Genomic DNA, 19,638 nt, shown 5'->3' with positions numbered 1-19,638 from the left:
TTCTGGTCTATCTCAGGCTGCTGCCAGTAGTAACTTTATCAGTGACCCAAGATTAATTTTGGCTAATTTATCAATGATCTTAATGATTCCAAAGCTTATAAGTCAGTGAAAAAAACCCAGGCAACCATTTCTGGTATATAATAAAGCAATCTAGCAATCTAAAATTATTGATTACAAAATAAAATGAAGGATATAGACCAGTGGTGGGTTTCAAATTTTTTTACTACTGGTTCTGTGGGTGTGGCTTGGTGGGCATGGCATGGCTTGGTGGGCGTGGCTTGGGCATGGCAAGGGAAGGATATTGTAAAATCTCCATTCCCACCCCAATCCAGGGGAAGGTTACTGCAAAATCTCCATTCCCACCCCAATCCAGGGGAAGGTTACTGCAAAATCCCCATTTCCTCCCGATCAGCTGGGACTTGGGAGGCAGAGAATAGATGGGGGCGGGGCCAGTCATAATTTTTACTACCGGTTCTCCGAACTACTCAACATTTCCGCTATTGGTTCTCCAAAACTGGTCAGAACCTGCTGAAACCCACCTCTGATATAGACATTTTCTGATCTTGGACACATTCGCTGACCCATAAACCTTCACATATTTATTACGGTGTCCATTAATGGAGAGCTAGGTGAAAGTGAATGACGAAAGCAGGATTAGAATGTAAATATACATTGCTGGTCAATCAGGAAAAAGCTACTTTATATGAACTAGCTGTTAGTAATCCCACAACTACACTCCTGGGCCTCCTATCATGTTCCTTAGGACTGTGCAAAGCATTGAAAATAGGTATTTTGCAAAATATATTAGGGGAGGGAAGGATCACATTTCAAAGCATTAAAATAGCACCATCCCTTTGAGGGATGGTAAGGGCAGTTTTGAAGGCTGATCTCAGCTGCCTGGCCTAGGCATGAGTGCCCAGTGTCTTAACATGGCTTCTGGTCCAAGTGGAAATATTGCAGATCTATTTGACCTCACAGCCCAGTATTTTTATTTCCAAGTAAGAGACCTTTATTAGGATCCCAGACTACCTCCTTCTAAAAATTGGAAACGACAGGATTTGAACCTGGAATCTTCTGTGCACAGATATTCTGTCACACTAACCTAAGATGAGATACATTTTTTAATTCTCCACAGTAGCATCACCACACCTTGATTGCTGATAGTACTAGCAGGGAAAGTAATCCAAATACTTTTCTTAAGAATTTCTCCATTACATTCAATGCTGTTGAAAATAACATGGTAGTTTGTTCACTGTCCACTTGTCTATTACCCTAAACTACATGCTACAACAAGGACATCAAGGAAACCATGTTGAATCCCATTTAATATATCATGGCACATCCATGACTTCCACAAGTAAATGGATCAAATGTTGCACAATACAATGTTTTGTATTGCCAAAATTTTCCATATACAGACTTGTTCCTTAAGTTTTCTTTTCACAGTCAAGAACCTACACATTCTAAACAATCTCTCTTAAGACATGAATGCTCATAGTTCATGCCTTCTCAACATCCTGAATCAGCCTTCTCTGTTGGTGGTTAGGGTCGGTCTTCAATTTTATTTATTTATTTATTTTTATTTGTCAAGCATATATAAGATAACAAGTAAAAGTATAAACATAATTTGAATACATGAAAAGAGTAAGAGTAAAAAGTAATATTAGGACAAACTCTTCATGATCATTAGAAACTTGGCAACATAGAGATATAAGATATAGAAAAGTTTATGTACTAATAACACCACCATCTAAAGAAAACCACGTTTAGCTATATAAAACATGATTTTCTGTTGAGTTTGGGTTGTATTTGAATGTGATATGGGAACAAATTGTTTGGACACTTAGCACCCAAACATGGAAGCAATGGAAATAATCAAAAGAAGAAGGTAGTCCAGTATTCCTAGAACTATACTATGTACTGTGTTTCCCTGAAAATAAGACCCTGTCTTATATTTTTTTGAACCCTGAAATAAGCATTTGGCCTTATTGTAATGCACTCAAAAGCCCGATTGGGCCTATTATCAGGGGATGTCTTATTTTGGGGGAAAACAGGGTAGATATTTTTGTTCTGGGAATAATGCTTTGATTTTTCCTCCTTTGCAAAGTTCCCCTTCATTTTGGATGCTATTTCATCCTGATGAGACACAGTTTAATCAGCTCTATGCTATAACCCGCTGAGCAGTGCATAAGACCATCCATGTAGAAGGCCAAAAGAATCAAGGTAACAGCTGTGACCCTTTTGATGCTTTGTATTACTTTCTTTCTTTTTTTTCTTTTTCATATTGTCTGTCAACAGCCATGACTGTGTAATTTAAACCTAGATGCTTTTTACATGCACATTTTCAAGGGGTGTGGCTTCAATGGTAAACTCAAGACTGTAATCTTGATATTTCCCCCACCCCATCCTGCCCTGCTCCATAGATGCACCTGGCAATGATCCCCTTTGAGATACACCACTGCAACTAATCAGAGAAACATTGAAATATAATAGCAGGAAAATGTATTTGTAAAGGCTTATTAGTCTTCTAATAGGATGGCAAGACATTATCTATTTATGCAGATAACAGTTTACTCACCTAAGGAGAAAATAATGAGGCATTATTGTTTGTATGTGTGAGTGCCTTTGAATTATCGATGATTCTTGGTGACTGCTGTCCCTACAGTTTTCTTGGTAAAGAGTTCAGAAGTGGTTTGCTCTTGCATGGTTCCCAGGCTGAGGAAATGAGGGACTGGTCCATGGTCATCCAGGGGCTTTGCACCTGAGATGGGGCTAGAACTCATGATCTCCTGGTTTTTAGCCTAGTGCCTTAACCACTACATCAACTGTCTCTCTGTTAGATTTACCCAAACAATATTATAGCACTCATTCCACATGAAATCTTGGAAAATGGAATCAGCTTGTTAGCTAATATGAAAGGCATCTCGTTCGTTGTGTTTCAATAAATGCAGCCAAAATCCCTGTTGGTTGATGCGTACCCAAAATAAATCTAAGAAGGGACTCTTGTTGAAAGAAATGTTTCATGTTTTCCATTGTCATCCTAATATGAAACAGGCAAAGTTTACAAAACTTGGAAAATGGAGCCAACTTGATGTTAGCAATATAAATGGGGCTAAATTCAGCTTTAAAAAAAAATCTGGAAAGAATTATGACATGTAAACAATTGACCTTACTTTTTTTTAAAGCTGGAATTAGGATGCAGAAGATGTCAGATTTATTTAAAATGAGTATCACTGTGAGTATTACAGTGAGTATCACTGAGACAGTGATAGTACTGTTATATAGATTGGTGTTTAAAACAAAATAGACTTTTTATTAGCAGTATTTAAGAAGAGAAAGAAGTGAATTGGATTATGAGATTATATCTATATTCATTCAGTTGCTGGTGAACTGTAGCTTTTATCATAACAGAAGCAGGAAACAAATACAAAAGGAGTAAGATTATTCATTATATGTAATTAATTTAAGTTTAAATTCATATTTTATATTCAGGTTTTATCCAGCTCACCCACTTTTGGGGAAAGGTTATAGAGGCAGAGGGCTTCAAAAGTCCTTCTTAATTTTATCATGATCTTTTAGAATAGCAAAGCTTGCAACATTTTGCAAAATCTAATGAGATCATCCAACTTTCTTGGAACAATTGCTTAATAATGAGTGCAATGAAATGTGGTAAGGAAGGCAGGTCTCTTAAAAGAAATAATTCTTTTATGAAACATTGAGAACATTTTCTAGTAACTTTGATTTCTCTTTTTTTTGTCTTTTCCTTATCTATCTTTATATCTATCAACCTCTCTCTCTCTATCTCATCTATCTGTCTATCTCATCTATCTATCTATCTATCTATCTATCTATCTATCTATCTATCTATCTATCTATCATCTATCTATCTATCTATCTTCTATCTATCTAGTCTGCCTACATGTCTCTATCATTTATTGCTTGTCTATCTATCTCCATCTGCCTGCCGGCCTGTATCATTTATCGTCTGTCTGTCTGTCTCTGTCTGTCTGTCTGTCTGTCTATCTCTATCCATCCATCATGCGTCCATCCATATCTATCTATCTATCTATCTATCTATCTATCTATCTATCTATCTATCTATCTATCTCTCATCTATCTATCTCTCATCTATCTATCTAGTCTGCCTACATGTCTCTATCATTTATTGCTTGTCTGTCTGTCTGTCTGTCTATCTATTTCCATCTGTCTGCCTGCCTGCCTGCCTGTCTCTATCATTTATCATCTGTCTGTCTGTCTGTCTATCTATCTATCATCTATCTATCTATCTCTATCCACCCATCATCCATCCATCCATATGTATGTATGTATCTATGTATCTATGTATGTATGTATGTATGTATGTATGTATGTATGTATGTATCTATCTATCTATCTATCTATCTATCTATCTATCTATCTATCTCCTATCTATCTATCTAGTCTGCCTACATGTCTCTATCATTTATTGCTTGTCTGTCTGTCTGTCTATCTATCTCCATCTGTCTGCCTGTCTGCCTGCCTGCCTGTCTCTATCATTTATCGTCTGTCTGTCTATCATCTATCTATCTATCTATCTATCTATCTATCTATCTATCTATCTATCTATCTCCTATCTATCTATCTAGTCTGCCTACATGTCTCTATCATTTATTGCTTGTCTGTCTGTCTGTCTATCTATCTCCATCTGTCTGCCTGTCTGCCTGCCTGCTTGTCTCTATCATTTATCGTCTGTCTATCTGTCTGTCTGTCTGTCTGTCTGTCTGTCTGTCTATCTCTATCCATCCATCATCCGTCCATCCATATGTATGTATGTATGTATGTATCTATCTATCTATCTATCTATCTATCTATCTATCTATCTATCTATCTCCATCTGTCTGTCTGTTTCTCTCTATCATCTATCACTTGTCTGTCTGTCTGTCTGTCATCTATCTATCTATCTATCTATCTATCTATCTATCTATCTCTATCCATCCATCATCCGTCCATCCATATGCATGTATGTATGTATGTATGTATGTATGTATCTATCTATCTATCTATCTATCTATCTATCTATCTATCTATCTATCTCTGTCTGTTTCTATCATCTATCACTTGTCTGTCTGTCTGTCTGTCTGTCTGTCTGTCTGTCTGTCTGTATCTATCTATCTATCTATCTATCTATCTATCTATCTATCTATCTATCTATCATCATCATCTATCTCCATCTGTCTGTCTCTGTCTGCCTCTCTCTATCATCTATCATATGGAAGAAACTATGCTCTAAGAAAGAGAGCTGGTTCTTCACACTGTTAGACTCAATGTACAAAATGGCAGCCTCAAAGATTGTAAAAATAAGTCAAGAGGTTTCATTACATAAAATAGCTATTCAAAGTCTCAAGTAAAATACATGCAAAGAATTTCTTTGAATTTATCATTAGCTGGATTGAAAAAGTAAAAGAGGCCATTTAATAGAATCATGAGGATGGATCAGTGAATGTTTCTTGCTACCCAGATTGAACCTATCATTCAATGATCAGCATAGCCATTCACACAATCAATATAAATCATAGTCACACTCATTTGGAAATGAATCCAGTTGACCATAGTGGGTTTTCCAAGGTTTGTTTAAGAGAATGTATGGCTGCAAAGCCTCAGTCCTTCCAGTTCTTCCCAGAACTCTCAGACAGAATGAGACTGCTCTGGTTAAGGACTTGGAGAACCTAAGCCTTAAAAGGCCTTGTTATGGAACCAAGTCATATAAATTTACCAGTGTTCTGCTCAGAGTCACTTGGTGACATTTTGGCCACAGAGGTTTCCATCATTCACATTGTTTTATTGCCTGCGCAAACCTGCCAACTCAAACTCAAGCAAGTTTGAGAAGTAGGAGTTGTTAAACTATATTTCACAGGGATCAAGAAGTCTTAAACCAGGTTTGCAGCCTGAACAGCAATGCCTAAAGATCAATGTGTTATCCAGATTGTGTTTCCAGAGATTCAAGATTTTGCAAAGATCCACTTGAAGTGTCATCTATTTGAAGTATCTTTTGTCATTTTCATCATTCTACTCCCACCTTGCAAACTGTGGTTGTGGGGCTCCTGGCTTGTGTCAGCATTGCACAAGTTGCATGCCCTAACTTGGGTCATGAATACATAAATGATTTAAATAAATCTTCCTGAAATGTGGTGCTCTTCGAATGTCTTGTGACTATAACTTCCAGAATCTCTGCCATGGCCAAAGACCAACAGACCTGGAGACATTAAGTTGAAGGAAGCTGATCTAGATTAGAATAAGAATCCTGACTGACCACAAAAGTGGGACTCATAAAAAAAAAAAAAAACCAGACTGATTGTTTTCCATGTTCAGCATTAACCACTGAATTCAAATGGCAATGATTAAAGCTGACTTTGGATTTCTTGGCAAATGGCATCAATTCAACATTGTCAAAAGTCAGTGAAATAACACTGAGGAAAAGAAACTCCATTCTCCATTCCTTTCTCCCTGCAGTAAAGCAGTATTTCTCCTCCTTCCATCCTCATCTCTGCAGTTCTGCCCCCTCCTGCAGGAAATCATTTGATGACTCTTGGTCTGAAGTCAAAACACACACATGGAAAGTGAAGACAATGCAGAGGTAACCATTTAGCTTTCATCAAACCACAATTCTCCTCCGGCTGATAGAACTGGCCTAATTTCAGTAACACCTACTCACTTAAAGGATGTGGACTAGTTCTTAAAACATAATTAAGAATTGCGCTTTCCTTAGTTCTAGGAATTGCAAATGAAGTACTCTATGAAGTTTATACTTTACAACAGTTTAAACAGGGTTGGACGGCCATGGTGGCAACTTTTTGATAGCTAAGGAATGAGCTCGCTTAAATGTTCCCAAACCAAAGTGAGAGGGAGTGAGATACAAACTGGGTGATCCAATTGGGGAAGGCCAGGATTGCCTTCCCCCACTCCAGAATAGACTTTAAGGGATTTCTCTACTTCAACCAACCTTCATTAACTGGGTGAAGCCTATTTTATAATCCACATGATAGTTTTTTACTGATTTCTTGTCTCAAAACAGCCACCAGCTTTTAGGATTTGCAATCAAAGAGGGCTCTGGAGGCTGCAAACATAAGTCCAGGACCTGCTAGTTGTGTATTCTTGACCCACAGAAAACCAGGATCCTAAAAGTGAAAGTACGTTGAGCCTTAACTGATGTGGAGAGGAAGATATGCCACACATTGTTCCTTTCTCTTGGCTTGATCAGTCAGCCTATTTCACATTTATAATCTTTGTTTTAGGTAACTTTGGCCATTAAGAGTTAAACTGAGGTAGTTCCAGTAAGGTTTTTATAGAAAGAAATTGGCGAATGACATCCAGAGAACTTTTATCAAAAACCTCTGAATACTTTGGAATGTAACATGAGCACATTTTACAAATTAGATTGGCAGAGGCAACAACTGTTTCAAGTGTATCATTGAAATGTAACATGGAAGCTGAAGCCAAACAAAAGTTATATAAGCACAGGATCTTGTCTGAACAATGATATGCCAACAAATTAGTTAAAAATAAAAGGTTTTGCTAGAGGAATTCTACTTCAACTATCTTCTGGAAGTTCAAAAGAGTTGGGACAAGTCTTACTTCTTTGCTAGAACTATTGCACAACATGGAATCTAGGTATGGAAGGCTCATATTAAAATAATTCATTTTAGTCATTTGTTTGCTTCGAGAGGGGTATATCCATAATCTCATCCATGTCTGCAGGGATAGGACCCCATTTCTAACTGTCATTACTATATGCTACAAATAAAACTCTGATTATGTACCAAGTTATTATACTTTCTAAACTATGGTTTTTTAATGCAATTTCAATAAGCTATGGTTTAGAGCAGTCATGTCCAACCCACAGCTTTTGGATCACATGCGGCCCTAGACAGCTAGAAATGTGGCCCCACAAGACACCCCTCCAAATAAAGAACATATGTTTTTTATATACGTTAGTTATATATTTTATATTTGGCCCAAGACAATATGTCTTCACTCAATGTGGCCCAGGCAAGTCAAAAAGTTGGACATCACTGGTTTAGAGGGCTGTCTTTCCCAGTCCTTTGGGAAAGAATGGAATTAGCTGAGCTCATACAGTAAGATATAAATTAGGCTTGTCAAAAGATTCTGTTATATAACCCATAATTCTATTTCATGCTGCATCTCTTCTGCCATTTACATGTATCCTGACTGGAAATTTTGGCTTGGCTTATCTCACAATCCACTAATTCCAAATTAATGTTCAAATGCCAGAAATGTAAGCAGTATTTGTGCTTTTTGCACAGTAAGCACAAAACATACACTGTAATCGGAAAACCAGAAGATCATTTTATAAATATATATATATTTTCCTTTGGCCAAAAACCTCAGATGATAGTTTGGGGTGGAAATCTAAAGTTGATTCATACATTATCCACACTGTGTGAGACTGCTGCTTCAACATAGATAGATCCTACTTTCAACATCTCAGTCAAATCACTATGAGAAGAATGGAATGGAATCTGCTATTTTTAACGCCAAAGAAACCATATGCTCGGTTAATACCACAAAGTTATCAAATTTAAACATTAATCCTATACAGTGGGATCTATTTGTAAGGACACAACAGTCAATAAATGAAGAAAAATACTTCCATTTTAATGTTAAAAGCTATTTTAACAGATTGTTTCCCCTGAAGACTGCACTTGTATTATGCTTCTACATGCTTGGTATATTGTAGATCTGGCTGTCTCCCTTTTAGAAAAAAAGACACAAAAATGCTGGCATTCCTCAAGCTGTTCATTCTGTCTAGAATGTTTTTACGTGAAAATGCATCATTTTTGAAAGCGAAGCCTTTGTATATAATCTGTTTCAAAACACTTCATGTTTTCATTATACTGTACATGAAAACTTAGGAATAAAACATGAAGAGGCAAGAGTGCAACAAATCCCAGCACCCATGGCTACAATCCAACACATTAAATATGGAAACCTCAAGTCCTAATTTTGGTTAAGACTTGTAGTGATTCTTATTCTTCAAATTCTTATGAGGTAGCAAGGAAAACAAGTTATAAAGTCATTTATTCATCAACTTAAGAAAGGTGGTGCAGTTGAGTAAAGACATTATGAATTTCTCTAATAATGGAAATATTAATAATTTCTAGTAATATAAGATGAGGATCAGATGGTATGGCACTACCAATTATAGAAACAAAAAAAAAAAAATTAAATAGGAGCATTATTATCCACTAGATAGCCTTTCATTATCACCAGTGCTTCCAGGAGCTGAAGTCAGGTTATGGAATACTAAGAGAAGATACTTCATTCAAAAGAATGTAAATTAATACTCAGATTAATCTACTGAATGAGGTTTGCAAGGAAGAAAGACACATGGCATATTAGAATATTTTCTAATATTCGTAACTAGGAATCAGGAAGAAAAGAAAGAAACTAGAACTTTGCTGTAAGATGAATTGCATCAGCATAGGTCCAGGGCAGAGAGAGGGAACCTGGTGGTCCTCTAAATGATGCTGAATTAACTAATTAACCCATAAGGCCCAACTAATGTGACCACTGGAGAGAAATTCTAGGCCACAAGTTCTGAACAGCCATAAATTCTCTGACCCTAGTATAGGACACCCAAACAGTCCATGTATACTGCAAGTACACTGTAGTGATGTTTTATCCACCTTGGCTTCAATGCTTAACCTAATAATTATGATGCAAATCTGTCTTCATTCTCCTTTTCTAGCTATTATAGCAAAGAAAGAATTCATGGTTGAGTTTTAGTGTGATTATTTGATGCTCAATGTATAATCATCAACTTCTTTACCAGAATATATTGGCACAATTTAACATTTGACATTAATATTGTTCCTTCCTTCCTTCCTTCCTTCCTTCCTTCCTTCCTTCCTTCCTTCCTTCCTTCCTTCCTCCCTCCCTCCCTCCCTCCCTCCCTCCCTCCCTCCCTCCATATTTAAATGTTACTTTCAGCATATGCAGAACAATTTACCATATATAGAAAATATCTTCCTATATATATAAATATTAATTTCCCAGAAGGTTACTGTTTTACCATATTTCATCTATGTGTTATAGCTTATTACAATCTGAATAATCTTTATTCTGATGGGGGGAGGGAGGAAGGAAAGAAGGAAGGAAGGAAGGAAAGAAGAAAGGAAGGAAGGAAGGAAGGAAAGAGGGAGGGAGGGAGGGAAGGAAGAAAGGAAGGAAGGAAAAGAAGGAACTCATCCATAACACACCCATGGCATAAGCCATTCCAGCATGCTATATCATTTCCATGTTTTAAAAAAATCAGGTCAATGTTATGGGATTTTGCATTTTCTCTCTTTCTTTCCTTTTCTTCAATCTTACAGGGTGTTGCCAAATAATGATCACAGAAAATATAACAGTAGAACAAAAGTAATATTTCTGAACATGCATTTGACTACTATATTATAGCTATCTAAAATGCATGTTACAACTAGAAACAAGACTGCATCTGTTAAATACATCAAATGTGTAGCCATAAATGCTTCATATCCTTTAAATTACTGGATGTAAGTGATTGGATGCAGTGGAATGTGGAAAGCAAACAAAATCTAGAAAATTACTACAAGCAATTTCAGTATAGTTTAAATCAACCATATATAATCAATTATATAAAGGAACTTTATAAAAAGTGATTGCCTTTTCTCCTTAGTCACTAAATCGTGATGAATGAATGAATGAATGAATGAATGAATGAATGAATGAATGAATGAATAGGTTTATTTCTATAATTCTTGCAGCGTATTTTTTTTAAAATATACAGAATATCCTTTTTTTCATAGGATCATATGTAAAAAAGCTTTTCTATTAGATAAACTGATGAAGAAAAATCTAATTTTAGATATGCCTATTAACTATGTGAGTATAGAGAGTGGTAAGTACAGCCCAGAAGATTCTAGGAAGCTCATTTCCTGTCATTCAGGATACTGCTTATAAGTGCTATGTGCTTAAAGTTCGAAACATTGTTAGAGACCCCACACACCCACTTCATGGTCTGTTTCGGTTGCTCCCCTCTAGGAGGTGGTTTCAAAGTATTTCTATCAGGACTACCAGATTCTGTAACAGCTTTGTTCCCTATGCCATCCATCTGGATTCATTTTTCTCACCATATACATGTATACATCCAAACTAGACTGTGTTGTTTCTCTCTGTCATATAATATATGTGGGTATATGCATAATTTTGTATTTATTTATTATTTATTCTATCATGTTTATGTAGTGTGTTTTGGTGTACATTCAAAGTGACAATAAAATTATTCTAAGTTTAAGTCTTCTATATTTGGCTGGGGTAAATTATGATGTAAAGCTTGTTATTAATCAGTTGTATCAATCAAATTGTGCATTCAAGACATAGATCACACAATTCAACAATTCTGCAATTCAACACAGTGCACATCACCATCACCACACACCAGGCTCCAGAAATGTCCTTTATTAAAATATCCTGAATTTTAATGACCAAATGTGCTTGCAAGTGATTGTTTCCTGCAAATCCTTTGACTGTTCACAATCAGATGTACTCTCCAGGAAGCATGTATAGCCTAAGGTTATTTACTGTTAGGAGAGCAATGGGCATGAAAGAGTTCTCTGATGAGTGATGAAATGAAGTTTGAGATGTGATACATCCCTCTCCTTTCCTGTTTATGTCTCAGAAGAATACACTCAAACCCACACCTGGAAAAATCTTTCCCCAGAGCTGAGCCAACCAGCCTGGTTCACAAAAGCAGTTCCTTAAATGGTATAAATAACTTTATACGCAAGCCTACATTTAAAAAGAAACATATGCCAGCAAGACCCCAAAGCAGTGTTTCTTACAAACCCTATCCTACCCACAAATGGCTAAATACAACCTTCTTTTACATTGCAAATGAAGTTCAGACTTTCCTGAACTCTGCACTCAAGAATTTTATTCAAATAGCAAAAAAGAAAATCACAGTAACGTGTTTCCAGAGGCAAAATGAGTCTAGAAACATCAAGTTTAGGAAAAAGGCACAGAATATGGTTAAGCCTCTACAATTTCCCCCTTTTAAGGTTAGCCTTCATGCTTCAAACGAAGGCTCCCCAACCCAGCTCAGAGCAAAAGCAAAAAAAAAGTAACTGGAGAAATGCTTGATATCTGGCAAAGTTGCATATAAGGGAATATTTATATATATATCTAGAATATTTATATATATATATCTAGAAACAACAACAATTCTCAATTCTTAAGTGGGATTACTTACCCTCTTGTTGTTGTGCCAAAATGACGGAGAATTGTGACACAGTAAAGAAGAACAAAACGGCTCCCTGCACACAGCTCATCATGTTTAAATAATTTTAAACATGAGACTCTATGTGCAAAAGAGAATCAGAGGGGAAAAAAAAGGGGGGAGGAAAAAAAAATCAAAAGATCACCATCAATTGCTTCCTGCCCTGTCAACCACTGGGCCTGCAGAGAACTCAGCCACAGGCATTCCTGTGTCTTGCCCTTAAATAGGGAGAGCTTTGGCTTCCTCTACTTGCCAGCCCCTTTCTGAAATTTGAGAGGAGGTCCCATCCCTTTCACATGAAATCAAGTGATTAATATTTCTTTTGGCCTTGCAGTAGGAGCAGCCAAAATGAAGTAGATACATAACACATCTGGAGTGCCTGAATCTGAAAAGCTTTTAGCCTGTGCATGTTCAGATAGGGGATGAAGGCTCCGAAGAGCTGAAGTGGAGGTGTGAGGGATGGAGTTTTTTTTTTTTGCTTCTGGCAGATGGGGGAAAAATGAATGTGAAATGGGGATTTAACCTTTTTATTTGTAGTAGGACCTGGTGTATTTACATGCACAACATTTCTATTTGTTTGCTAAATACGATAAGCAGGATCGCTGAGAGGACGAGGAAGGATGGAAACTGGTGCTCCTTGAAGATGTTGCTGAACTACAGCTTCCTTTAGGCTTCCCAACTGGCTGTTTGGCTGGAGCTGCTGGGAACTGTAGTTCAGCAATAGCAAAAGTATCGAAGACTCCTCTCTCTGACCCACACATTGTAAGAGGAATATTAGTAATGATGGGAAGCCACATAAAAGATGGTGAAAGGGACCTTCTAGAGAAGATACAGCATTGATAAGCAGGAGTGAGTTTTGTCGGCTAATTTAGAAAACGTACTGACTGATGCCAGAAACCAGCCAGCCTTCGGTGCTGTTTCACTTAAACAAGAAGCCCAGAGAGCAAGACAATGAGTGGTTGAAGCGACAATCTTATTTTGTGCTGAACTATGATTCTAATCATATCTTATGATAGCTGAGTAGGTGAGATTCCTACTTCCAGAGATCTGTCACCTGGAGTTTCCAAGCTCTCGTGCACAGGCGTCAAACTCGTGATGTCACATTGCAGTCATGTGATGTTTCACGATGTTTTTCCCATTCGTGGAGCTGGGGTGGGCATGGCCTATGTGTGACGCAGCTGTCCCGTGGGCTGCCAGTTTGACACCCCTGCTCTAGTGCAAATGAATAGGCTACTTTTCTTCAGATGGTGGGAAGGTGGGGAATAGCTAATCAAATAAAGGATGTAATGAAAGATTCTTACCTTCCTGCAAGGGAAAATTATCCCAGCAATGAGATCTTTAGTATACTAGTGGTGTTATCATTATGGTTTTATCTATGATGATGATGATGATGATGATGATGATGATGATGGCAGCAGTGATATTCCTGCCCTGGAATCTACAGGATCAGAGTTTGTGACAGATTCCTATTATTTCATTCTACTGTATATATCCACCAGGATCAGAGCAACTCTAGAAGGGGAGAAACACTTTCCTCAGAGAGTTGATGAGATCAATGCAAGTTCAATCCAATTGTTCAGGCTTGACTTTATAAATAAATAATAAATTAATAAATAAATAATAAATAAATATTTTTGTAGGGTTTCCAATGCTTTTGAACAATGCTGCAACCATTTTAATAATATGGGCACCCATCCTCCTAACTGAATTCTCCTAATCTAATCTTAACCCTAATACTAAGATTTAACAAAACACCATTCATATATGAGAGGGACTAACTACTTTTATAGCTGAAGGGAATGCTAAGAAAAAAAGGACCATTGTGGGCCACAAGGCTACAGTGGTGATTAGGTGATGTCACTAGAGAAAGTAGAGCCAATTTGGAGGATAACTTTTTATTCTTCACTCTCCCACTTTTTGGGGGGAGTGGGGGTGGGGGGTATTGTTGATTGGTTTGTTTTAAATATTTATCGTAGCAGAGAACACAGTTTGCTTTTTAAAAAATAATGAAAAACCATATCACCAAATTTGCATTGGATGGGAGGCAGGAAAAACAAAGGTTGCCAAAGAAAATCTGGGAGAATATGGACTCTTGGCCATAGATGCCCACTTTGGCTATTGCTCATTGAGTTCCATAGCCACCTTGCATTCAAGATAAAGTGTTTATAATTGGCTCACTCCCAGGAAAAATCACTGAATTATTCTCCCCTTTTAGAGGGATAAATTGAAGGGTGGGAGATTTAGCTCACGTAGAAATGCTGGATTACTCATCCTTAGTGGAATTCCATCCATTCAGAGCAAGATGTTTTCTCTCTTCCCATTTCTTTTTATATGATTGATTGCTTGGTTGCAATTCACTTTGACCCTTAAGCACTGCTTACATAAAAAATGTATCAGCAAAAATAACCAGTCATAGTGACATGCTATTAACAGTCAGTATAGAACCCTTTTAGATTTAACACTTGGGGCTTGAAAGAGTCATATGACCTGAGCACATTAAAATCCAATAATGGCTCATGAATCCCTAAGGTCCCATAATTGCCAAAATAGCATTTCATGTAAAATATATAGTTTAGTCTAAGGCGAGATGGACATCAATAGATTAATTCTGGACCAAAATGTCTTTTCCAGTTTCCATAAACTGAATGTAAAGGATTTGTTTCTTGACCTCATTCTCAAGATGCTGGTGAACTTCATTAGCATTTCATTTTCTTGAATTTATCTTATTGTTATGTAGGATAAACTAAAGAGAATGCTGAGAATATATCCTATTGCTCTGCAGCTTAAATTCCTTTGCTTCTTAGTCTGAAAAAGCCCAATGGAAGGAATTGTATTCATTCATTTAATTTCTATAGCAGCCACCTCAACTAGTGTCTCTTATTCCCTTATGATGACATCCTTAAAATGTTTTTATGATATACCTATAGCAGGTGCTGATATATAGTTGGATTCAAGGATAGCCAGCTTCAGAATAGCTCTATGATGCTTTGACTAAGTCCGTCTCCTGTTTGAATGGGACAGCCCTTCCCATGACTGTTTACATCCAATGCAGAGCAGAAACTTAAGGATTCAATAAGTGATCTTTAATTTGTTTCTATAATGGATTTCAGGTTAGTATCATACATGCAAATATGTTCACCGCACTTGAATTAATAAAGTATACACGAAGCCTAAACAGCAATCAGAAACAATACTTTTCATGGATATGTAACCTTTCCAGGCAGGTCTTGCAAATTAACACTCTGGAAAAAGTGCCAGCAGATAACTGGCACTGCCTTTGAATTTTTCAGTCAATATGTAAATCTGTACTTGCGAATGTTCATATCAGATACATTTTTTTGGCCTGATCTTCCTATTCTTCACTTGGTCAAAGAATGAGAGCCAGTGTTTTATGGACCAGGGGGAGACCACGGACTTGATGGGGAAAATGTTAAGACTCTTGTCCCGTTGTAATAGCTTGGCACAGTGCCTGTGTGTGTGTTCTTGAAGCAATGAGAGAAATCATTGTCTGACAGGAATCCTTTGCTTTGCACCCATAAGAACAACAATGGTGTCCCTGACTCCGAAACTCCTGGGCCAAGACTAGACATTTATAAAAACTGGAGAAGAAGCGAAAAAAAAGATGGAAATGAAGATAATATGGAATGCGGTTATTCATCTGATTCACAATTTGGACTTTCGTGTCCAACACAGCTGTATCTGCTCCTAAAGCACAGCCAAGCTTATGACTGTAACTGGATTAACCAAAGAAGACCGGCAATCACCGATCTGCAGGGGGAAAAAAAGTTGCACTTGGAAGTGCTTTTGGTAAGAATACATATTCTTGACCCCTGGGACACAAAGAAATAAGCAGGGTGGGGTCCCGTTTGTTAGCAAGCCCATTATTAGCCAGAGATGAATCAGAGGAATTGGCAAACTGAACCAGACTGCTGTTCTAAAGAATGCACATCTTTTCAAATTAACGTGTTCTCCATTTAGAAGTTGCACATTGTCAAGTTAATTTTGTTCTGCAAAATAGTTGACAATTCAGTTTCGACAGAAACTAAGTGGTGATTTTTTAAAAAAATTGTAGTACAGCTGTAGGAATTGATTCAAACTTCTGTGTGGCCACCTGTATTGGCCACCTGTATTGAGTTCTGATCCTGTAGACCGAAAAAAACAAGATGTTGATTTCCATTTTCTGAAAATGTGCAGCCCTTCAGCCTGTTGCTTCATCAGACCAAACTGGGGACTTGCAAAGAGAGAAGCATTAATCAAAAATTACCTTCTACTTATTACCACCAGGAAGAATAGACCTCTGAATAAAACGTCTAGAATCTAAGTCAGCGTATAGCGTATAGCAATGTCAAAATCTTTATAGCTGGCCACAAACAAGAATTACAGAGACTTCAACAAAAAATTTAATGCAACAACTGGTAACATTAATCCTGAAAACTACAGAATTTTGAAAACTACTACTGGAATTTTCACCCATCTTTAATTACCAAGCTCGTTAAGGTGAAATCTGTTTGAAAGTCTTCCTGATATTATTTATTTATTTATTTAATGTAAGACACTTTTTTTGGTAACTGGGACTGACTTGCCATTTATGAGATAAGCTACTGATGATTATTTTATCCCATCTGCTGATAATTTCTGTCTAGGGTTCCTTCGCCTTCTTTCTCAGATTCCTAATAATCTTTTATAAGCAGCTTGGAATTAACATAAGCAGATAAGACTATTTTGGAGATAAACCTTTAAACCTAAACGTTATGTTGTATTAGGATGGTGGAAATATCCCTTGTAGAAGTATCACTTTTCTGTTTAAAAAATTTAGGAAGAAATAGCCTAGATTAGAACATAAAGATACCATGGGACAGGAGTATAAGTAGACACATTGATATTAGTGCAGAATATTTTTTTGGTACAATTCAGGTAAAGAAAAAACTTTAGCTTCCTTGGAAATAAGTCATATCACCAGACATTAAGAATTTTCAGAGTGAATGCTTAAAAGGTGCAAAGGGAAGAGTTTTTTGAAGTGAGGAAAAGGAAGGAAGGAAGGAAGGAAGGAAGGAAGGAAGGAAGGAAGGAAGGAAGGAAGGAAGATGATGGGATGAGATGAGATGATGATGGGGAGAAAAAGTGAAGGGTGGACGAAACTGTGCTGCAGAACTTCCCCAGCCTGCCCATGAGCATTGGCCTTGGAAGAGATCACATTCACTGACTCAAACAGGAATGCAGTGAGGAAGGCTGATAACAGTAAAGAGAAGCTGAAACTATGATGATGGCATTCCAAGTTTTCATTTTCAAAAGCAAAAGATCAAAGGGTGTCAGCCTGCTCTACCAAGATGGCTTAGTTATCAGATTGAAGTATCAAGGGAATTTATGCTTAAATTACAGCTCTGTCCCTGAGGGGGAAGGTATGAATACATTAATGTATCTCTATTGCTGTGTTTTGTGTAGTCACTTACAACTGGTTGACTACATCCCCTTGTCTGGAACATGTAATACCACATTAGTTCAGAAGTGAGATACATAAAGAATTTGGTTAGGAATCTACTAAGGAGGTGTTAGGCTACCATTGACTTATGAAAAAAGTGTAGGGGTGTCAACATAAACTCTTATAGCCACTTTGTTTTGCTCTAAAGCCTCACAGTTCTCCAGAACAGTCAAACAACAATGGTATGGTGGAGGGCTATGGCACAGAAGACTGATGAGCAAGCAGATGAGACTGCATCTAATAAATTGAGCTAGAATGATGACTTCGATAAACCAGCCCCATATGTACAACTAAAGGAACACGATCTACCTGCAGCTCAGGCCACAGAAGAGATGGAGCCTATCCTTGTGTTTTGCAAACCATGACATGTCAGCAACAGATTTGGGATGATAAACAATGGTGCAGCACTCAAATACCAAATAGCTATGTGTGGCATGGTAAAGACATTTAATTGCATGTTCCTTTAACCCCATGTTCCTTTAAACCCAGGATTTAAGTTAAAGTTCCTTTAACTTAAATCCTTTCTTGAGGCAGGATTTGCACAAGATGTTCTTCTTTATAATGAATTTCTTGCATGCAGAAATAGTCACTGGGAGCCCATTTTTACTCTTGGTTCTTTTCTTAGTAAATTGCTTAGATGAACTCCAAGAGAAGCTGGACTCTGAGGAAAACAGCCCAACTTTGCATTGGGATCATGCAACAGCTGAAGCATTTGGTTTCCCAGAAGGCATTTATGCTTATCAGCCCATATAGGTCCAAGGATAAGAGAACTTTTGATTGCATAAGTTGCCCTGGTGAAGTTTAAGCTATAGCCATGTGTAAGGGTTGGCCCATCCAGTGAAAGTTGCTCTCCTATCACCATCAAGAACAGGGCTATCAAATTCATGACCCATGGGCCAGATGCATCATGCGCTGGCCACGCCCATGCCCGGTTTAACAAAGGGGGGGGGAAGTCCCGATATGTCATGTGATGCCACCATGATGGCGTGAGTTTGATATTCCTGATCTCGAGCCTCCATTCTGTCATGAGAGTCTCCGTGAAAACTCAAGTGTATCAATCTCAATTGGGGTAGTACGTTTGATGCATCGTCAGGGCCAGTGATAACAGCAGTGTCTATTGGCTTGGTTAGCAACATGGAACCCCTATTTTGTGTTGAGTAAGCCAAAGGAAGGTGAGGAGATGCACCAATTGCAATTGTGAGCAAAGTCACAAACTGGCCTGATTTGCCTGTGGTTGCATGATGGTATCTTGTATTTCTTGCTCACCAAACAGCATCTAACCAAAAGGGGATATTTGAACAAATAACAAGGTGGAGATTTATTTACGTGTAACTACAGTTGGATTGGGCTGTTTGTTTTATTTTCTGGTCATTTTTTTTAAAATCAGTTTGATTTACTTCTGAAAGCTGTCTGATCTAAAACATTAAATACATAATACTATTCTGTATCTATGCTTAGGAAAGCATTTCCAGTAGTAGCTGATATCAACCAGGATCCTGGTCTTGAGAGCAAAGTACATATTCACATATTCACATATTATATTTCATAATCATCTGGTTTGATGAGTGCCCACTCAGGATCAACTAAGAAACTAAATATGTATTAGAAAATACTTTGCACAGGTATTAGATGTATGATTAAATCCAAGTAAAACTAACTCAAGGAAATACATGCTGATAAAATGTTTGACAAAAATGTATTTAACAACTTGGGCAAGAAAATAATATTGAAGGGGACACCACAGTAGTTCTTATCTCTGTATGATACAGATACACTTGTTAGGCAATGTACATTAGAAGCTTTTGAAATTGTTACTTGGAAGTGACACCATGCTAAAGCAAAGAACTATTGGAGTAGGATTCAT

The 19,638-nt window shown here is 37.4% G+C and overlaps 1 protein-coding gene across 1 annotated transcript in view; it reads right to left on the bottom strand.

Annotated features, from left to right (window-relative positions):
- COL3A1 (collagen type III alpha 1 chain) overlaps positions 1–12,491 on the bottom strand; it is a 75,058-nt gene extending 62,567 nt beyond the window's left edge. The window contains exon 1 of the mRNA XM_034429189.3: positions 12,269–12,491. Coding sequence (XP_034285080.2) covers positions 12,269–12,350 — 82 coding nt within the window. The 5' untranslated portion in view covers positions 12,351–12,491. The remainder of the gene's footprint in view (positions 1–12,268) is intronic.
- Positions 12,492–19,638: the final 7,147 nt, after the last annotated feature.

The sequence above is a fragment of the Pantherophis guttatus genome, chromosome 1 (assembly GCF_059756535.1).
Source record: "Pantherophis guttatus breed Tessera chromosome 1, ASM5975653v1, whole genome shotgun sequence".
In the NCBI taxonomy this organism is placed as follows: domain Eukaryota; kingdom Metazoa; phylum Chordata; class Lepidosauria; order Squamata; family Colubridae; genus Pantherophis; species Pantherophis guttatus.
The sequence above is the reverse complement of the archived record's forward strand: the minus strand, read 5'-3'. Positions and strand labels throughout refer to the sequence as shown.